Here is a 22,671-nt window from a genome sequence, read left to right as displayed (position 1 = left end):
TTAGACAGACTTTTACTCAACAAGAGAATTGAGGGTTATGGGATAAAGTAGGAAAAGTGGAGATTAGGATTATCAGATTAGTCATAATTTCATTGACTAGCAGAGTTGACTCAATGGCCAGAATGATCTACTTCTCCTCCTCTGTCTTATGGTCTTAATTATGGCCAGTGCACCACTTCTTCCTGTCCTTCATAAATATCATTTACCCTTTAATATTCCAGTCCCATCTCTCACCGTTTTGCCATGTTTCTGTAATGGCTATCAGATCGTACTTATTTATTTCTGTTTGTGCTCTCATTTGTCTCAAATTTTTGTGCATTCAGATACAGAGCCTTTAGTTTTGCCCTTCTATTATTTTTGTAACCTGTGGCTTTATCTGGTGATTCTTTCTCAGATTTGTACTCTCTCTCTGCTCTCCTGCTGCAATTGGTTCCTACATTAATACCTTTTTGTCTTACCTTGTCGAGGTACAAGTCACCATAGTCTTACCGGAACATAGGGCTGCTCCCTCATTAGACAGAGATGATTGGTGGTGGTTTAATCTGAGGTTCACCAGGTCTCAGGGAAGGGGAGAGGTTAAGATACAGAATGCTTATGGTAACCTCAGCCAGTGCAGGAATTGAACCTATACTGTTGGCATTACTTTGCATTGCAAACCAACCATCCAGCCAACTGGGCTAACTAAACCCCTGCCTTGTATATACACTTTGATTTGCCACCTCTTCCTAAGTTTGATCCCTTTCCTAAATAAAAACCAAAAGAACTGTGGATGCTGTAAATCAGGAATAAAAACAGAAGTTGCTGGAAAAGCTTAGCAGGTCTGGCGGCATCTGTGAAGAAAAAAATCAGAGTTAATGTTTTTGTCTTCACAGATGCTGCTAGACCTGCTGAGTTGATCCCTTTCCTATTAACTTTAAAACTATTAAAAACCATTTAAAGCTACTTTGTTCAAAATGTTCTCTAATTCTCTTATCATGCAGCTATGTACAACACTGGTCCCAACAAGGTCCACATGCAGAAATGCCAACTGTGCAGCCCCACCTTCCACAGTATAGGTCCCAGTGCCCCACGTGCCAGAACCCACTTCTCCTACACCACCTTTGGAGCTATACATTCATTTCTCTAATTTTACATGCCCTTTTCAATTTGCACATACAGAATCCCCTTCTTTTTCCTGCTTATGTTATTGGTACCTGTAGGGACCACATTGACTGGATCTTTGCACTATCACAGAAGTTCCTCTTGAGTCCTGAGCAGATGTCCCAAAGCCCAGCACCTAGGGCGGTAACACACTCATCTGGATTTTTCTTCTTTGCCACAGAAAGCTATCATTGTTGTAGGCTTGCTCACCAAGCCCGTGTGTTTGGTTGCAGATGTTTCATCACCCTGCTGGGTAACATCAGTGCGCCTCCGGTGAGGCGTTGTTACAAAGTGGGACAGAACACAAACCCTTCACCGGAGGCACACTGATGATGTTACCTAGCAGGGTGATGAAACATCTGCAACCAAACATACCGGCCCAGCGAGCAAGTCTACTACCTCGTCCACAACCCGAGCCACAAATCTTCTCAAAAGCTTTAAAGCTATCAATTCCCGAACTCGACAGGCTCCTACCGTCACCACATTATTTTCTACGCTCCTCCCTTGAATGGCTTCCTGTACTATTGTGTTGTGATCAGTCAGCTCACACTGCAGCCCCCTCATCCAGACAAGGTTGAAAGAACCTCAAAATGTCTGAGATAGCTAAGGCTGAGGCTTGTACACTCTGGCCTTCTGGGTCCCTTTATCTGCCTCAGTGGCAGTCACATTCCTAATGACCACTAAGTCCCATTTCTCACAATGCTGGATAAACACCATACAAATCAGCTGTTGGACAAAGCAAAAATGGACCCTTTGTAATTCAGGGAGGTGGTATTGCCGCTAGGCTAGGAATCTAGAGGTTTAGACTCATGCTCTGAGGGATTGGTTCAATGTGGGTCCACAGCAGCTGGTAGAATTTAAATTCAATTGGTAAACCTGGAGTATAAATCTAGCTTCAGTAACAAATTGTTGTGAAAATCACTAACCCTCCTTTAGAGGAGGAAACCTGCCTTCTTTATCTGGTCAAGGGAGAAGAACTACAGCAGTGTTGTTGACTATTAACTGCTCTTAATGGCCTGGCAAGCCATTCAGTTCAATAGCATTTAGGGATGGCTTCCAAATGCTGGCCTCATCATCAAAGCCCTCGTCCAATGAAACAATTAAAAAAACCTGATGGCTCCTTCCTACTCCGTTGAACTGATGTACTCAGTGGATGGGGGTTTCCTGTGTCATATGCACATTCACAAAATAAAAAAAATTGCAAAGTCCATGAAAAGAACATGTCTGAGGAAAAGGTTGAGTGGAAACCTTACCTTTGAGTGCAGCGATTTATAGGAGTCATTGGCCACATCCAGTTGCCTCTGCACCAAGTTACAAGTCGCAGATGTGTCAATACATGGCTTTATATCTTTGCCCAGGTCCAATTTGCCACAGGATTTAGCAGCATCAAGGACTCTTTGCCCTGAGATGGTGATATACCTCAAGTCACCTTTGTGTGAGATGACATCCTCAGAAAAGCTTTTCTGCCTTTGCAGCTTGCCAACAAGAGTTTCTACTTCAGTGGCACCAGTTTGGAGATCCTCCAGCTGATGTTCAGACTGGTGCAGCCAGTTTTCAAATTCACTGTAATCGCTGGAAAACTTTTGCAGCTCATCCTGTACTGTCTGTATCAATTTCAGTCTGGTTTCCGACTGGGCCAGCGTGGTCTCATACTGAGCCTTCAACTCATTCAGGTCCTTCTCCAATTTCTCTCGTTCCTCTACAGAAATACTGGAGCCTTGCTTCTTTAGGAAATCCTGCACTGACTGTGTCGATATAATGTAGGACTGCTGTTGTGACACAACTTGTTGATGACGAAGCTGTTTTAAGCAAAACCATATCATGAACAATCACTAATTGAATAACTGTTTTCTGTAACTATGCTAAAAAAACTAAATATTCAACGCAAGACTAAAGAACAACTGATTTGCATCTATCTTTCAATCACATTTAACAACCTTAGGTGACCCACAACTCTGAAGTTTATTAAGGACTTTTTGAAATGTAATCAGTATCATATGTCAGAAACACAACAGCCAATTTTCACACAGCAACCTCCCACAAACAGCACTGAGATCATCTGTATTTTAGTGATGTTGATTGTTGGATAAATATTGGTCAAGATACTAGACAGAACTTTCCTGTTTGCTTTCAAAGCATTGGCTGAAAGATCTTCGGCATCTACCATAGGACAGATGGAAAACTCAGTCTTAAGATTCTATCTGGAAGATGCAGTGTGACTGTGCAACATTCCCCTAGAATCTGAACTCACCCCAAACTTCTAACGCTGAAGCAGGACAGTCATAGAGCTGTACAGCACAGAAACAGACCCTTTGGTTCAAATTGTCCATGCCGACCAGATATCCTAAATAAATCTAGTCCCATTTGCCAGCATTTGGCCCATATCCCTCTAAACCCTTCCCTATTCATATACCCATCAAGATGCCTTTTAAATGTTGTAATTGTACCAGCCTCCACCACTTTCTCTGGAAGCTCATTCCATACACACACCATCCTCTAAGTGAAAAAGTTGCCTCTTAGGTCCCTTTTATATCTTTCCCCTCAAACCTTAAATATGTGCCCTCTAATTTTGGGCTCCCCCACCCTAGGAAAAAGATCTTGGCTATTCACCTTACTAATGCGCCTCATGATTTTATAAACCTCTATAAGGTCACCCTTCAGCCTCCGACACTCCAGGGAAAATAGCCCCAGTCTATTCAGCCTCTCTTTATAGCTCAAACCCTCCAACATCAGCAACATCGTTGTAAATCTTTTCTGAACCCTTTCAAGTTTCACAACATCCTCCCTATAGCAGAGAGATCAGAATTGCATGCAGTATTCCAAAAGTGGCCGAATCAATGTCCTGTATGGGCGCTACACGACCACCCAGCTCCTACACTCAATGCACTGACCAATAAAGGAAAGCATACCAAACACTTCTTTCACTATCCTGTCTACCTGTGGCTCCCCATTCAAGGAACTATGAGCCTCCACTTCAAGGTCAGCAACATTCCCCAGGACATTACCATTAGCTGTATAAGTCCTGCCCTGATTTGCCTTTCTAAAACGCAGCACCACACATTTGCCTAAATTAAACTCCATCTGCCACTCCTCAGCCCTTTGGCCCACGTGATCAGGATCCTGCTGTACTCTGAGGTAACCTTCTTTGCTGTCCGCTACACCTCCAATTTTGGGGTCATCTGCAAACTTACTAACCATACCTCCTATGTTCACATTCAAATAATTTAAAATACTTGATAAAAAAAAGTGGACCCAGCACCAATCCTTCTGGCACACTGCTGATCACAGCAAGCCTGCATCACCACTCTCTGTCTTCTCCCTTTGAGGTAATTCTGTATCCAAATGGCTAGCTCTCCCGGATCTAACCTTGCTAACCAGTCTACAATGAGGAACCATGTTGAACACCTTCCTGAAGATCATATAGTTCACGTCCACCGCTCTGCCCTTATCAATCCTCTTCGTTACTTCTTCAAAAAACTCAATTAAGTTAGTGAGATACAATTTCCCATGCACAAAGCCATGTTGACTATCTCTAATCAGTTCTTGCCTTTTCAAATACTTTAAATCCTGTTGCTCAGGATTCCCTCCAACAACTTGCCCACCACCGACGTCAGGCTCATGGGTCTATATTTCCCTGGCTTTTCCTTACCACCTTTCTTAAATAGTGGCACCATGTCAGCCAACCTCCAGTCTTCAGCCATTTCACGTGTAGCTGTCGATGATACAAAGGGCCCAGCAATCACTTCTCTAGCTTCCCACAGAGTTCTAGGGTACATCTGATCTGGTCCTGGGAGTTTATTCATGTTTATACGTTTTAAAACATCCAGCACCTCCTCCTCTATAGTATGGACATTTTTTAAGATGTCGCTATTTATTTCCCCATGTTCTCTATCTTCCATATCCAGTGCTACTCACTGAACCAAGGGTAACACTACTGTTTCCAGTCTCTCTCTTGAGTAGGTACAAAAGGCTTTTATGTCAACTAACTCATTCATGTAATGCTTTCAAAATGAAATCTCCACGTTCACATGAATATCAGATTTCATTCAATGCTGCAACAATGCATATCCTTAACTTGAAATAATCAAAAGAACTGCAAACTATACCTTGGCTTTTTGGTACTGAAGATTCAAATCCTCATCAGTTGTTAGTTCAATTGCTTTGTCTGCTTTGGTCTCAATCAAGTCCTGAGGTAGGTTTCCATTCACTGTATCCTCATTCTCCAGACTCTTCAGTCCATCCACGAAAATATTGTTGCCATTTTGTTGCAATGTCTCTTTTATTTTCTCTTCACTCATTGGCTCCTGTTCTATATTTGACAGCCAATTCAAGAGTCCTTGGATCTTACTCTCATTTTCCTTTAACTGTTCAACTACTGCAGCCTGTAAACCAAACTTCAATAAGTATCTTTATGCATTTCAAAAAAAAACTGTTTAATAAAAAAATCAGATGTCAAGTTAGATTCATTAGTTAGAGGTGACCTTGGGTCAGGTGATCAGAATGTAAAAGCAATTTGTTGGAGATGAGGAAAAGTTAGGGGAAGGAGTCACCAATGGGAGTGGTCTACAGTCCCGCAAACAGTAACCACAACATACAAGAAAATATACAAAAAGAAAATATTGAAAGCTTGTGATAAAGGGACAACAGCAATCATGAGGGATTTGAAACTACAACGTAAAATTCACATTGGCAATGGTTTAGATAAGGGATTAATAGAATGCTTTCAAGGTAAGAGATAACAAGGTGTAGAGCTTTCAAGGTAGTTTATTAGAGCAGCACATTCTGGAACAACCAGAGATTACATTGATCTGGTATTGTGTAATGAGATGGATTAATTAATAACCTCATGGTAAAGGCACCATTTGGTAGCAGCTACCACAATATTACTGAATTTTACATTCAGTGTGAAAGGGAGACTAGTATTTTAAATTTAGAGAAGGGCAACTATAAAAGCTGAGCTACCTGAAGTGGATTGGGTTACTAGCCTAGGGGATTGATCAATAAAACAAGTTGTGGCAGATGTTTAAGCAATAAGGTCACAATACTCAGAATAAGTATATTCCTACTACAAAGAAAATTTCCAAGGGAAGGACCTGCCATACTGTCATAGAGATGTAAAGCTTGGAAATAGACCCCTCAGTCAAACTCTTCCATGCTGACCAGATATCCTAAATTAATCTAGTCCCATTTTCCAGCATTTGGCCTGCTCTAAACGCTTACTCTATTCATATACCCAAATGATGCCTTTTAATTGTTGTAATTGTACCAGCTTCCATCACTTCCCTGGCAGCTCATTCCATACATGCACCACCCTCTATGTGAAAACGTTGCCCCTTAGCTCCCTTTTCAATCTTTCCCCTCTGATCTTAAACCTATGCTCTCTAGTTTTGGACTCACCCAACCTGGGAAGACGACCTTGGCTTTTCACCCTATTCCAAAAGTGGTCTAATCAATGTCCCAGAAAATTAGCAGACAAATAAAGTCCTTTGGTTATGATGCCATGGCTTGTTCTTTTCTGAAAAAGCAGTCTTTGTTGAGTGCCATACATCTACTTTGCGTCCATAAAATATAAGTCCATCATCGAGTATTTATCTGACTCCCTTTTAATATTATTTATGGAATCAGCTTCCATTGCATCTTTAAACAGAGTGCTCCAGATGCCAACACCAAGTGAAAACATTTCTCCTCATCTGGATCTTCAAACCAAGATTTTAAATGTATAACCTATGGTTATTGACACATTCAACAGAAGTAATTTTTCCTCATGCTATCCTATCAAACCTCCCTAATCTTGAAGGTGTCTATTTAGTCCCAGTTTAACCTTCTCTGCTCCATGGAGAAGAATTCTACTTTCCATAACACATCTCTAAGATTTTATCCCTCATCCTGGGTAATATGTTAAACTGTTTGCAATCAACTATAAATAATGTCAATATTACCAGAAATCTGCATCAGGACAAATTCAGTTATAGATATGAGGAAGAAATAAATCATCAGCACCTTCTCAGTCTCCTGTTTGAGAGCAGTTGTTACAGCATTGTCCAGATTCTTGAGTTTGGAATCCACTTGCTCACTCAACTGATTGAGCTTAGATTTGGCTTCCTTCAGCTTCCTGTTGATTGCTGCTCTTTCTTCTGGTTTAAGTTTGTCCCTGTTCTTCTCTAAGAACTGTTCGGTTGCATTTACCACATTTGCTAAAGTGGCTGCATTCACCTCAATTTCCTTTTGTAAGGCCTGAAACACAGGGGAATAAAATACATATTGGAACACATAAGATACATATTAGATACTGTCAAAATTATTTATTGAAAAGCCAGTTAAACAGTGCATCTGAGGGGATAAAACAATGAGGTAAAATTTCCTTTTTCTCTTTTCTAATGATAGCTGTCTCTGTTAAACAAAAGACGTAAAGACTGAATTTAAACAGCACCTATCAGGGCCCAGACCAGGTCATGCCAAAATACTTCACAGCAAGTAAAGTACTTTGGAAGCACTGTAATGTGGGAAACACAGCAGCAAATTTGTACTGTTCCACAAAAAAGCAATTGATAATGACCAGATAACCTATTTTTAATCATGTTGATTGAGAAATGAAAATCAGCCCAGGACACCAGAAGAACTCCAATGCTCTTTTCACAATAGTGCCACAAAAGTTTTCATAAAGCTATGACACAAAAATAGGTGTGAAGCTAAGTAGTAAGGATGACACAAAGTGTCTGCAGAGGGAAATAGATAAGTTTAGTGAGTAGGCAAAAGCTTGGCAGATGGAATATAATGTGGTGAAATGTGAGGTTATGTACTTTGGCAGGAAGAATAGAAGAGCTGAATATTATTTAAATAGAGAAAGACAGAGGGAGTTGGGAATCCTCATGCATGAATCACAGAAAACTAACATCGAAACTCAGTTGGTAAAAGGGGAGGAAAATGGAATGTTGGCCTTTATTTCAAAGGAAATGGAATATAAAAATTAGAAAGTCAATCTCAAAATATAGAAGGGACTAGTTGGACCACAGCTAGAATATTGTGAACTATTTCGGTCCTTTATCTAAGGAAAGATACACTGCTCCTACATCTTATGATCCTTTGACTACAACCATCAGACAGTTTAAACTGACTTCAAAAATTTCTAGCAATGCAGTGCTTTCTCAATACTGCACAGGAGTGTCAGTCTGGTCGTTGTGTTTATATGTGAAGCTTGAACTCAATTGTCAAATTCAGAAGAGTGTATGCCACTGAGTGAACCACAGCTGACACTTTGGACGTGAATTAAACATTCAACTGATCTGTACATGTCTGAATTGATCCAACCAAGTGCTGCATGGCATCTCATCAAAGTCTCAGATTATCCTTCCCTCAAGAATCAGGATTCCAGATCCCCATTCTCCTCAGGAAACCGTATGTCATATAAAACTAAAATACCATACTCTGCTGACATCCCAATCGAGGCAATGAACAGTGAAAGGCACTATCAATGGGAAGTTTGGGAGTACAGAATTTTACATGATAATCCACTTTTACGTCCAAGTAGACGACCAGGATTCTGAGGAAGGGTCACTCGACCCGAAACATTAACTTTCATTTCTCTCCACAGATGCTGCCAGACTTGCTGAGCTTTTCCAGCAATTTCTATTTTTGTTTCTGATTTACAGCATCTGCAATCCTTTCATTGTTTATTTGGTTTGGGAGTATAACCCAGTTTCTTTCTGCACAGGTATGCTAAATGTTGGGTCAACACACTGACAGTGCCTTTAAACCTCTAGCTCAGTCAGATTTTACCGACTTCCTATTTTTACTTCAGCTATACAATACCTTGATTTTGAATACAAGAGATTTATAACTTCTTCCAATTATTTTATGATGATTTTGGGCAACGAGCATGGGGATGTTGGAAAATGTATTACCTAGCATTTGGACAGGATTCTGCTTGACAGATAGGTCCACATTAGTATTTATGTTCCACACAATTAGCCTTCACCTCTTCTTCATCCATGTAACCTTCTATTCCTCTCTCCCTCATATCTTTATGGATTAACATTAACCGCTCCTCTAGTTCCATATTGCCATGACTCTCTGGAGAAACACATTTGGCTTGAATTCCCTTTAGGATTTAATTGTGCTTGTCTTAGGTTACACAGCTCTCAACATAAACTCGGGCAACCATCTTATGAGAGCCTGATCACCTGCTTGGACATATAAGTGGATTATTGTGTGAAATTCTGGGCCCACACTTCAGGGAGAATATGAAAGCAATGGAGAGGTTGAAGGAAAGATTTGCAAGAATGATTCCAGGAAACAGGGATTTCAGTTACAAGAACAGATTAAAGAAACTGAGGCTGTTCTCCTTACAGAAGGGAGGGTTGGGAGGAGATTCGGTACAGGTGTTCAAAACCGTGAGGAATTTGGACTGAGTAGATTGGGAGAAATTGTTCTTATTGACTCTACTTTCTTTCCACAGATGCAGCTAGACCTGCTGAGTTTCTCTAGCAATTTCTATTTTTGTTTCAGATTTCCAATATCCACAGTTCTTGGTTTTATATTACTGCTCTTAATTGGTGATAGGTTTGGAACAGAGGACACAATTTTAAGTTGAATGGCAAGAGAACCAGAGGCAACACGAGGAAAATGCTTTAAACACAGTGATTGATTAGGATTTAGAATGCGCTACCTTTCCATTGGGAACTGGATGGCTATCTGAAGAGAAAAGATTTACGGAGTTTATAGAGAATAGGGTAGGGAGTAAATGAGTTGCACGTGCAGAGTTGGTGCAGAGACAATGGGTCAAATAGCCTCCTCCTGCGTTTTAACCACTTTTACATTTGTGATCCCTAGTTTTGCTGTCATCGACAAGTGGAAATATTACCTTTACTTTGCGTCTACTCATGAAGGTCTCTGTAATCAAAGCAGAAGGAATGTAATGAAAGTTTATTAGATTAACTCCTGAAGTCAGAGATCCGTTCTGTGAGGCAAAATTGAGTAAGAATGGGCTTATATGCTCTGGAATTTAGAAAATGAAAGGTGACTCACTGCAGTATACAAGATTTCAATGCACTGATGCATACTGAGAGGCTTTTTCCCCTGGCTGGAAAGGCTGAACTAGAGATTGTTATCTACACTCAGAGCTCTGAATAGTTGGAATTCTTCATGCCAGAGGGCTGTGGATGCTGATCATGGAGTACATTTCAAGCCTCTGATCGCTAGATTTTTGGGCTCTGAGGGAATCAAGGACTATTGCGACTAAGTGGAAAAATGGAATTAAGATTAAAGATCAGTTATGCTCACTGACTTCTTCAGCAGGCTCAGGGGATTGTGGGGTGGAGAATTGGGGGCATGGGAGGTGGGGAGAGCTCAGGCAAATGACTCATTTCTACTCTTCATTTTTATATTCTTATGTTAAACATCTGGGAGTTTGATTCTAGTAGAAAAAGTGTTGCAGCCCCCCAGGACCTTAAGGATAAAAGTTAAGTTCTGTAAAAAATAAAACACACTCAGGTTTTATCTGTTAAATATCTTATTCATTAGAAGTGTGCCTAAAGAGGAAATTAGCTTCTTTTTTGTTGCACTGAGTTGTTCTGATCAGCTGGAATGTGATGCCTGGAAGGCTGGTAGAATCAAATTAAACAATAACTTTCCAGAACGGAACGGGATAAATTCTTGAAAAGGAGTGATCTGCAGAGCCATGGGGAAAGAGCAGGGTGGTGGGCCTAACTGGATAGCTCCTTTTGAGCGCACTATAGGCACAACAGACTGAATAGGGTATGTGCTGTATTAAGCTATGAAAAATGCAAAGAAACAGTCTGCATCTAAACTGCATATTATCACATCTTTGGGGTGTTATGACCTTCCTTAGAAATGGATTCACTGCTGTAAAGTAGCAACCAGGACAGCAAATTGCTTATGGTCAGGTGCCACAAGTTGCAAATCGGATGAATGAACGGCAAATGTGCTGGTATTGAATAAGGAAACTATGCCCGAGAGAACCTTCTTCTTCCAACAGGGCTATAGGATCTCCTACGTCCGCTTGAACCATTGGAAGCAAAAGAACACTCCCCCATTTCATATCCCATCTGAAAGATGGCATCTCTTCAACTCAGCAATGTACGATCAACGTGCTCCTTATAAACACGTATTTTATTAAGAATTATACATATTAGAAAGCATGATACAATCTTTACAGTGTTAGTTCTTCCTTTTCCAGAAATAACTCCTCTATGCAAACACAGCATGTGTTTTGGACTATTGTCTTCAATATCATTTTAGTTATTAAACTAATGGAGTACAGTGTTGTCAAATCATTGTACTGGGCTAGTAGCTTTGGTTACAAGTTCAAATCCCACATAGATAAGTAATGAAACAGAATTCCATTTTTGTAATAATCTGTGGGCCATAAACAGAAAATGAAAAGCAGCCGCAGAGCTATTCTTGTGATCTAACTGTCTCTCATTTGAGAGTTTGTAATTCACAAGAAGTTAAGTCGCGGTTCCATTTTTTTTTCGTTTGCTCTCTCCACAAATGCTGATGTCTATTGATGAATACTAAATTCTACTTCACGGTGGGGATAGGAGATCTAACTCGGGCTTTGAATGAAGGGGGTTGGAAGGGTATGCACATTAGAAACACCTGCACAAGATTTATTACAGTTGAGATGTATTGTGCTCGGATTGCCCACTCTCTGTCTTACACATCTGTTTCCAGTGGCTTGACAGTCTGGTTTTGGTTGTGGTAGACTGCAATTGATGATCCACAGCTTCTTGTGTGTTGGTGATTAACTTTATAGCAATCCTCACAGTTGTGCCGTGATACTTATAGCATCAGTAACAGAATACCATTTCTGTTACATCTATCAAGGCAGCACAGTTTTTGTGCACTTGTAAAAGGATGGTTGGAGATTACTGTTCTCCATCATAAGTGGACATTAGCCCTCAAGCACCCTCACCTGGTTTGACCTGTGGATCAATGCTAGCACATCTACATAAAATCAGAGGTGAGAGCTGGGTGAGTGTCAAGGACCGGGTGTAGTGGCCCATCCAGCTACAAAGTTAGATGCGGCTGACTCCTGAAAAAGTGATGACCACTGACATACACCAACAGACCCCTGAATGTAAACCAACAAAAAGGAATTATGACATTATTATGAGAAACAGACCTGGAGTGAGGATTCAGCTGACAGTTTAATTATTCAAGCTGCACATTAATGATGAGTTATATGTGATAACCAGTGCCTGTGCACTTGAAGTTCTGAGCGCAACTGTAACTAAAACCCCTCCAGGGTTGCAATCAGCAGGATCTCACCATGTTGACTCAAGTCACAACATTTACACATTTCTAACTCATTAAAACATGCATTGTATCACTAACCTGGTGCTCCAGCTGATGCTGTTGTAAGTTAGCTAAGCTATCATCAGGAATGGACATTGCACTCTCGTAACCAATAATTTTATTTTCAGTCACCATCAGCAAGTCGCACATTTCCTGCAATTTCTTGTTACACTCTTCTTGCTTTTCTTCGAAAGCCTGTTTTGCCAATGCATAGAAAAAAATACACCATCTTAGTCATTTTGCTCTTGTTTCTCGCTAAGACAGTCTTTTCCTTCTCTACAATAAAAATCTACGCTAATTCACCAGTGTATGCTGCAAACATGATAGCAGTTTACCAAACAAGTGAAGAAGATGGGTTACGATAAATTAGACTAAATAAATGGGTATTATCTCACGAAGGAGTTAGCTCCGTCAGCGTCACGTCCACACAATTGTCATGCAAGCAGAAAGATAACAGCTCTCTTTTTATTTGCTTTGTTCAGATGGCCTTAGGCTTCAGGTTTTTGTTCTCGAGAGAGAGAGAGAGAGAGAGAGAGAGAGAGAGATTGCGAATGAATAATACAGCAAGCAGTCATCTGTAAAAAGGTCTACAGAGCAGCGTTAGTCACATTGTGGAAAGTATTTGAATTTCAAGCAGCGTTTTTTTTAAACAAACACTATTTTGAGTGCTCATCAACTTGCTGAATGCTATGTAAATGGTGAACCCATGCAGTGACATGCTGCAAATTACTCACGAAGTGTGGCATGATTCCAGTATTAAATAGCCACATTGTTTCATTTGATGAATTAATGAAATTCACACACATTCCATTTGCAATATATTTCACACTACAAAAACTTGAAGCTCGAGAAGATTACATTGAAGTGCATCGAGATCTGTGGGGAGGTACAATCTTCAGAAAGCAGCATCAAACTCCGAGACACTTCATCACCAAGTGACTCATTTTGGAGTTATGATCACACGAGAGATTATGGGTACTTGACACGTCATGGCTAAGAGACTGAGTGATATTCTGAATATCCTCTGGCTTCAGCAAGATGGCAAGAATTTGTTAACGCTGGTTCTGCTGATGGTCATCAACAGAAATGTTAACTCTTCTCCATGCATTTCCAGCACTTTGTTTTTATTTCAGATTTTAAGCAGCTGCAGTATTTTATTTTTGTATTGGTTAACACATCTCGGGCACTTTGATCTCAGCTCAGAGATGTCTTTTGCAAAACAGTGATGCAGTGACAAGGGATAAGAATTCTACTTGTGTAAAGTTGACAAGCTCTTGACCTGGCTAATAAGCAACTCTGCAGAATTCTGCACTAACAGTGACACCTTACATGCAGAAGTGAAGAACTTAAATTTATGTCCGTCACTTGTTCTGCGAATCATATGATCTAACTATGCGGCAGGTTGATGCAGCACAGAACAACATTTAGCTCACTGTGCTTTTTACAACAGCTATCTGGTTAATTTCACGTCCCTGCTCTTTTGTCATACCTCGGCAAATCTTTTCTTTACATGCATGAATACAAATTCCTATTTGTTCCCTTTCCGCTTCCATCACTCTCTAAGGCAGTGTATTCAGAATCAGAATTCCAGATTGCCACATTTAAAATAAAATTTTCACCTCTTTCCTGGTTCTGCTGGTCAGTGGAAACTGCTTTGGTGTACTTTATATCATGGCATCTAAGTAGACCAGGTATATAAAATAACCCCAAAATCATGGCTTTTGCTCAGTGTATAAGTCAATTCTCCATTTTTAGCTATGGAAATGCTGTACTTGCATTAGTAGTCAGCCTCAATTTTTCATTACAGCTGAGCTCAAGGGATTAAGCAGGCAATATAGCCGTGGTGCAAGATGCAGGAGTGTTTGAGACATAGCCACTCTATGCATCAGACATAGATGACATTTCAAAATGGCAAACACTCTACATCCATCCAAAGACTCCTTTTATACCCAATGTATAAGTTACACAATGTTTGGAGAGATTTTGCAAGGACACAGAGACTGACTTACATGCTGACATCTACACGGTCCACTTTCATAATTTTGAGTCTATCTAGATCCATTTGTTCCTTCAAAAAAACTTCTAAAATCTTGCTTCCAAACTGAAGATCTTTTATCAAATACCAAACATTTGCTGTGAACTAAAATGCACTTTCATTACGGGCTTAATAAATATTTTTGGACAATTATGTGGCATTTGGAGATTTTTGAAGCGACCTATTGAAAATTACTTTGAAAGGTAGAAGCACAAAAGATGACAAGGTACAAATTTATAAAGCACAGATATCTACGTTACTCCTGTTCTCACTGATGAATGTCGGCAACACCTCAATATGTTGTTTTCAAATCACACCACGGCCTTGCTCCTCCACATCTTTTGTAACTTCCTCCATTTCTGCAGTCCTCCAAGATATTAATATTCCTCCAATTCTGGCCTCTAGCACTCCCTGATTTCCTTTGCTTCAAATCTGGCACATCATCACTTTGACTGCCTGCCCCTTAGCTCTGGGTTTCCTCCCCGACTGTCACCTCCTCTCCAGCTTTCTTTCATGTGAAAGGCGCTCCTTAAAACCTCTCTCTCTGAGCAAGCATTTGGTCACCTGTTCTAGTATCACTTTAGGTAGCTCAGTGACAAACAATGTTTGATAATGCTCCTGTGACTACCTTGAGACTAAGTTAAAGGTGCGCTGTAAGTACATGTTGTCATTATTGTTAACACTAGAGGTTGACGACAGAGGTTCACCCAAGGCCTGGGTGTCATCATATTTTGAGATATATCAACAGTTTGACCAAACTATAAGAACAGAGATTTCAGATTGTTTCAATACTAGTGTTCAAATAATGTTGGTAAAATTACACATCCCATAAGCTTCATAGAAGCATGCTGCAGACAATTTTGTTATGTATCATGCCAACTGCCCACAATCAAGCAACTCAAACCTTCTGATCATCCAATTCTAATCTGGTCTGTAATTGAAGATTCAAAGCCTCCACTTGTACTGTTAACCTTTCCATCACACTTTTAAAAAATGTCTGGGTGCTATTCAAATGTTTGAGCAGTTTCCTGTTTTCCTGCGGAGAAAAGTCCATTGCATGCTCAGAAACAAAGAACTGGATATCAAATGCGGTAGCATCAAGCTGAATTTTCAAATCGCTCAAAGTTTTCTCCAAATCCTGCAAAAAGATAGGAATGGTGTCAATGGTTATATTCTACAGAGTGATCTATGTAAAAATAATAGCAAAGTTATCTGAGTTCACTGGTATTAAAGGGTAAATTGGACTGCAACTTCCAATGACTGCACATGCACTGTCAAATGTGGAAACATCGAAAATGCTGCTACTGTTACTAATCTACTGTTACTCCATAGAAGTCACAACATTGGCACCCCACTGAGATACTCAGCATAGAAGACATGAGGTTAACTGTATGCACTCACATTCTAACTAACACTCCAGAAAATATTAGGGCTTGTCCACTTAAGCATAAGTGGAGAGTTAGCAACATAGTAAGTCCCAATTGCTGTCAAACAAACTCTCTGCACTTTTTTTTTTATAAGTGTGGAGATTCACTCCTTGTGATTTAATGTTGGAAATTTACACATATTATTTTAAAAGGTATTTATTTTTGTTTTTTTTCCTCCCTCTTCATTGCATCTTTCATTGTGTCTCTCCATAACGTCATGTTTAAAAGTAAAATATTAAATCAACTACTCTAACTTCTACTTCCTGGTTTGGACTCTATGTGGCTCAGTCAGGATTCTTCAATCTGATTGGATAAAGGGAGATATAGTTACTTGCTCTGTTTACACAGGTCCATATCCCCTGAGCAGGACCGTGCATTCTCTAATTATTCTAAATTGCAGTACAAGACCTCACAGAAGGCCTGTGGACAAATCTAAACATCAAGAATGGTGAGCGCCATTCATTCTTTACTGACCACAAATTCAAGCCAATGTCTTTTATAAGAACTGCATACACAAAGAACAATTCTTTAACCAAAAATATAAACCAAAATATCAGAATTAATTTAAATTGTGAAGAGGTAATAGAGGCTATTTAAAGGTCATGAATCCCACTTTGCTGGATGCAATTGCAATGGAAACAATTCAATAACAGCCAAGCAGAGAACATTAGCATATCAAATAGGTTGGTTCCCAAAAATAACAAATGCCAAACCTGCACTTGCTACTGCTAACCACTGAATGAGTTTAACTCATCTAGCATTCTGACTCTTCCAACTCAGGTAAATTTGGTGCTAAGAAACCGTTTAACAGAAGCAACAATTCCACTTAATTTCCATTTAACCAAAGACATCAAAAAACACATTTGGCAGTTTTTTCTACAGTTATTGTTCAACATGCCTGACATCAGTCTCTTGATTGAACTACGCCCACAGCATGATGAATGGAGGGTGTTGGGTGCTAGCACAAGTTGGTAGACTTCAAGATTGAACTCTTATTTTCAGATAGACAGCTTGATCAATTTGAAATTTGCTCTGAATTATGCTTAAGTACATTGTATTGAAAGTATTTGTCGGGTGCACAATCTCAGGTCACTGAACTGAATTTAATCAAACCCGAAATATGAGAAACTCCAATCAAGGGAGTTTGACAAAGAGTCACTGGACTCTTTTTGGTGTCCTGAGCATTATTTACTTCTAAGACCATAAGACATAGGAACAGAAGTAGGCCATTCAGCCAATCAAGTCTGGTCTATCATTCAAAGAAATCATGGTTGACCTGATAATTCTCAACTCCACTTTTTTGCCTTAGCCCCATAATCCTTGATTCCCTAACTGATTAAAAATCCATCTCAGCCTTGCTTGTCCTTAGTGACCCAGCTTCTATGGCCCTCGGAGTAGGAATTCCACAGATTCACTATACTCAGGGAAGAAATTTCTCCTAATCTCAGTTTTAAATGGGGGCCTCCTTACTCTGAGCTTATGCCCTCTGGTCCTAGATTCTCCCACAAGGGGAAACAGCCTTTCTGCAACTACCCTGTAAAGTCTCCTAAGAATTGTGTATGCTTCAATATGGTCTCCTCTCATTCTCCTTAACTGCAATGAGTAGAAGTCCAATCCACTCAACCTTTCTTCATAAGGCAGTCCCTCCATATCCGGGATTAGCCGAGTGAATCTCCTCTGGACTGCCTCCAATGCCGATACATATTTCCTTAGAGAAGAGGTTCAGAACTATTCACAATTATCAAGCTCTGTCTGACTGGTGCCTTGTATAGTTTTAGCAAGACTTCCCAACTTTTATACTCCCTTCCTTTTGAAATAAAGACCAACATTCCATTTGTCTTCCCTACTGAACTTGTATGCTAGCTTTTTGTGCCCTTTTCTCTGATCAAATTATAGTGAAAGACCTTGTTGCATATTCATATGTTAAATATGCTGTTTCTATCTAAAATGCTACCATCATAGCTTAACCCTGCAAAGTCACCTTGTTATTACAACATTTAAAAACTTAATTCTCATTAGCTATACTGCAAATGTAACCATTTTCTCGAGTTACAGGATTTGTCTGCAACGCTTGCCTTGTGTTGCCGTATACATCTTTCAACAGTTTCCAAATCACTGGCCATGTCTGGATACAGAGTTTCTAAGACAGTGGCATTGTCTTGCACATGAGTGGACAGCCGATCGAGTGTGGCGAGGAGCTCCTGATGTATTGCCTTGATCTTAGACTGAAAAGCAGAATAGAAATTTCAACCAGTTTGTATCAAAACCAGAAGGCGGTATGGCCCAGAAGGAGCCATTGTTAAAATCTTTAACCGCAGATGGTGTCCAAACTCAAAACAAAACCATTAACCATTTGCATTAATGTCATTTTCAAAATTGCAGGTTCTAAGGTCCGAGAGTGCTCTGGCTGTTTTGAGTAGAAACAGTTGGAAACCAGTGTTTTATTGGCAAGTGATTGATGCCAGCAGACAGTATGATCAGCAACAGACCCACAGTTACAGGACACAAGTGGAATTCCACCAGTTACTGTTTATAATGCGGGACATCGAACACTGAAAACAAAAAAGGCATTCCTGGAAAAGTCACTGGAACATTCGAAAAGGAGGAGGCCCTTTAGTTTTCACCATCATTCATTTAATCTGGACTGACTTGAGCCTTAACAGCGTTGACCCCACTTTGCCCTATTTTCCTTGGTAGGTTTGCCGAATAAAAATCTACCGACCTTACTTGCAAAAGGTCCAATTCACCTCCAACAATGGGGTGTGTGTGTTGTGCAGATTTACAGGGGACCTCACAAAGTGTGTGTCAGGAGAGAGCCTGACATTAGTAAAGTGCCCCTTATAATTTTGGAAGTAATGCAGAGAGTCTAAAATCATTGAAGTATTCATTTTGACATAATAAAGAGGAGGATCATTTGTAAAATATTTGGAAAAACAATACAGCAGACCTGTTCTATTTCAATGGCACTTGACAGGGCCTCAACTCTGCTTGCACACACATCAATCATGTCCCCGAGAGACATTTGTAAATCTTTACAGTCAGTTTCCAAATTCTTCAGTAACGGTTCATCAGGGTCCAGGTGAACGCTATCCAGAAATTTCTCAGCAGCTTTCAGATCGCGTGTTACGGACTCCTCCAGCTCACACTTTATTAACTGGAAAACAGAGGTTTACATGAACCATTCCACATGACAGACCTCGAGAGTTTACACATTTACAGTATGACATCAGGGCCTTAATAAAACATCATTCGACAGGTACATCTAAAATCATCAGGACTTAATGGGATGAAGAAATTAAGACAGCCCAGGGACACAGAGAGGGCATCCAGATGCAGAGAGACAGCAAGCAAATTTGTGGGTGGCGAAGAGGGGAAGAGTGTGGGACAAAGACAGAGAGTGAGAGTAAGGGAGTGGGGGGATACAAAGATTGATGGGGAGGGAGGGGGAAAAGAGACAAAGAATGAGGGCAAGGGAAGCAAGAGAAGTCAGACAGAATGAGAGTGAGGAGAGGGAAAGAGAGAACTGGAAGGAGAGAGAAAACGTGCAAGGACAAACAATGGGCCAGACAGTAGGCAGCCAGAGAGAGAGTGGGAGCGAGGAAGAGAGGCAGGTAGAGACAGAGAGAAAGGGAAAGATGGAGAGGGAGGAAGAAAGATAGGAGAAAGAGAAAGATCAGAGAAAGAGAAACTAGGAGAAAGAGAAAAATACGAGAAAGAGAAAGAGAAAGAGAGGAGAAAGAGAAAGAGAGGAGAAAGAGAAAGAGAAAGATAGGAGAAAGAGAATGAGGAAGATGGGGGAAGAAAGAAAGAGATGGTGGGAAGAAAGAGATGGGGGGAAGAGAGAGAGAGGGAGGAAATAAAAGAGGGAGGAAGAGAGACAAAGAAAGTGAGGGAGGAAGGTTGAGAAGGAATTAGCAGCTACATATAGCAACTTTTATAGCCAGGCTTGTGGTCGCCATATAGTGTTACCGGTAAGATAATGAAAAGTTCCACGAGAAAAGGCTGGGGATTTTAATTAGATTTCTGTAGACAGGCTGTACTAAGCACATAAGCATTTTTGATAAGGTGCATTCTTGAAAAATCTAGATAAGAGACACCTGGGCACTAACACTCAAGTTTGTTATTTAGTTAAATGTGGAAGGAAAATTCTGATCCAACAGTGTGCTGAACTTTTTAGGTAACTGTAAATTAAAATACAACCTATAAACTAACAAGGGGAATTTAGCTGAATTCCTACGAGCAGTCAACCTTAGACAGTAAAGACAAGCCCACTTCTTTAGCAGGGAAGATGAAGCGACAAATAGTGTAAACAGATAATCCCGAAGAGAGCATGAGAGACAGTTAGCATGGTGGGGGAGTATAAAGAGGTTGTAAAACATGGTCAGTGGGACTTTAATAAAATAAACAACTGCAGCTTTACAGCTTAGCAAACAGCCTAAGTACAGATGTAGATAATTTGAGCAGATCCTTAAACCCAAAGATCAAGGGGAGAATGACAAAGATAAATCATAAAATAAGAATTAGGGTGAGGTCATGTCCTGTTGTACTTTGAGAACCCAAATAAGTTTAACGACTTGGTAAAGTTGCGAAAGTGATTGAATTTCATCTTCATCAATGGAATTTGAATAGATACTGTCTTATTTAGTAACTAGAACGCGTTTACAATAGAGTCAGTAAAGTTCACCCAAGAATCAAACATGTTTTAAACCAACTTACAGCATGCAAACAGCAGAAGTCATAATTACAGCTGCAAGATAGACAGATTGTCTTTGTTTGATCTCCAAGAGTTGAGAGAGAGAGAGAGAGAGAGAGAGAGAAGCTGTTCCCCAATTTGTCAGATTTGTCAAGGAATCATAATATTAGGTGTGACTATAGAACTTTAATTTGGAACTGAAATTACAAATGTTGTAACAATTGGTAGAAATTATCATCCTTTTGTATATCATGTAATCAGGTTAGTAGGGAATATAAATTGCTTGACAGAATTTGAAAAAATCATTTGTGATAAGCAAATATTCAGTTTATTGGCAATTAACGTGATGCAGCTTGCAAATATCTAGGAAGGAGTATAACAGTCATTATTGGAATCTGTTTGAATGAGATGCATTGTAAGATCCCAAAGGTAGATGACAGAGGTCTCTAGTAAGCATCATGACATCATGGGAGGACCTAGGGCTGTCCATAGAGTTGACAACATTGATCGCGTGTTTTCGGGATTGGATGTGTAAATTAGGGGAAATGTGGCTAGCAATGACATCAATGTTACATGTAATTATTGGAATGGGGAATGTATCAAAATGCTGTACTTGGCTGAGAAAGGCAGAGTGTCTAGCAGAAACTGTTTCCAAAGACCTCTCTCACGTTGCGTTGGCAAAGAGCTCTGAATAAAGACCAACTGGTACCACTATACACAGGACTCAAGTCTCCTTTTTGATATCTTTCTTCCAACAAAGGAGAACTGGTGTGTGGACACAGAGAGAAAACTGAGAGACAGAGAGGGAGGGAGGGGGAGAGAGAGAGAGATGGCGGGGAGAGAGGTGTGAGTGCAGACAGAGAGAATGAGGTGAGAAAGGGAGGGAGAGAGAGGGGAAGCAGAGAGATGGGTGCCAGGAGATTGGTGTGGAGAGAGGAGAGCGAGGGAGAGGGGGCATGGCAAGATAGGGTGAGCAGAGAGAGGGAGGTGGGAAAGATGGGCATTAAATAGGAATAGAGTGGGCAAGAGTTAGAGTGAGAGATGGAGCAAGCATGGTTAGAGGAAAGAGAAAAGCAAAAACATATTGGTGGACAATATTAGCCAGGACATCAGACCACTTGTGAGAGTGCCAACCCCAGTATCCAAGACAATACCTAAGCAAGACCCTAAAAGTTTAAAAACAAATAAATTGTACCAATATGGTCAAACGTTTTTAAACTTCTTAAAACAACATGGACTGCATAGCTTAATTTCAGATCTATGCCAGCCATTATATTCATATGAACCTCCTCTTCACCCCAAACACTCCAACGGTTAACAAGTTTCACATCCTCATCACCGTCTGGATCAAGATGTTGCTCCTGAATTTGCTAATGGATTCATTATTGATCATTTAATAACAAAGGCCCAGAATTTTGGAAGGCCTCATAAGTGAGAATACTTTCACTCACTCTATCCAATGAAATCCTCTCAATTTTGAAGGTATCTGTTAGATCATTCTGCACCTTGGGTTAAGAGGTGACTGTTGTGATACAACAATCTTACATGATTTCAATAGGAAGAGTGGAATTATTGCTGTGCATAATTTACAATAAGTTTAATGTTATTTTGCTTCAAAAATGGGGCCTGTGTTCTTGCTTGACATTGCAAGATTTTAAAGTAATTTTTCACTAATATGATCTCAAACTGGGTGACCTGTTCAGCACCATTAATGTGCAGTCTCTCCTGCTCCCAAACCTACCCTCCAGTTTACAATCTCTGCTGTTTCCTGACTTATCCTCTTGCTGATCTTTGCTTTTCCAAATCTCCAACTCGGTGACACTCATGTTCATCATTGCCCTCACCTGAACTTGTGTCCCCTTTCAACACCCAGACTGATCTGAAGCTGGGAGCTCCAGAAGTACATGCTCCTGATCATTGCTTCCCTCTCCTGAGTCCTCGCTGCGAGCAAGGCCTTTGGACATGAGCAGAGGCAGCAAGAGCCATAGAAGCACATGTGCCAGATGAAGCTTACACAGGAATGAGAACCAGCAAACAGAAGAGCGAGGGAACAGTTGAAG

General features: G+C 40.3%; 1 protein-coding gene across 5 annotated transcripts in view; it reads right to left on the bottom strand.

Moving 5' to 3' along the window:
• Nucleotides 1–22,671, bottom strand: part of dst (dystonin) — a 536,191-nt gene that overhangs the window by 207,873 nt on the left and 305,647 nt on the right. For all 5 annotated transcript variants that reach the window (XM_048596444.1, XM_048596445.1, XM_048596443.1 and 2 more), the window contains 7 exons: nt 18,866–19,072; nt 17,994–18,143; nt 15,396–15,629; nt 12,496–12,651; nt 7,141–7,374; nt 5,247–5,522; nt 2,394–2,939 (listed from right to left, as the gene is read on the bottom strand). In XM_048596444.1, the coding sequence (XP_048452401.1) occupies nt 2,394–2,939; nt 5,247–5,522; nt 7,141–7,374; nt 12,496–12,651; nt 15,396–15,629; nt 17,994–18,143; nt 18,866–19,072 (1,803 nt within the window). The remainder of the gene's footprint in view (nt 1–2,393; nt 2,940–5,246; nt 5,523–7,140; nt 7,375–12,495; nt 12,652–15,395; nt 15,630–17,993; nt 18,144–18,865; nt 19,073–22,671) is intronic.

This window comes from Rhincodon typus, chromosome 5, assembly GCF_021869965.1.
Source record: "Rhincodon typus isolate 14 chromosome 5, sRhiTyp1.1, whole genome shotgun sequence".
NCBI classification, from domain to species: Eukaryota; Metazoa; Chordata; class Chondrichthyes; order Orectolobiformes; family Rhincodontidae; genus Rhincodon; species Rhincodon typus.
Note: the sequence above shows the minus strand (reverse complement) of the source record. Positions and strands in the feature narration are given on the sequence as shown.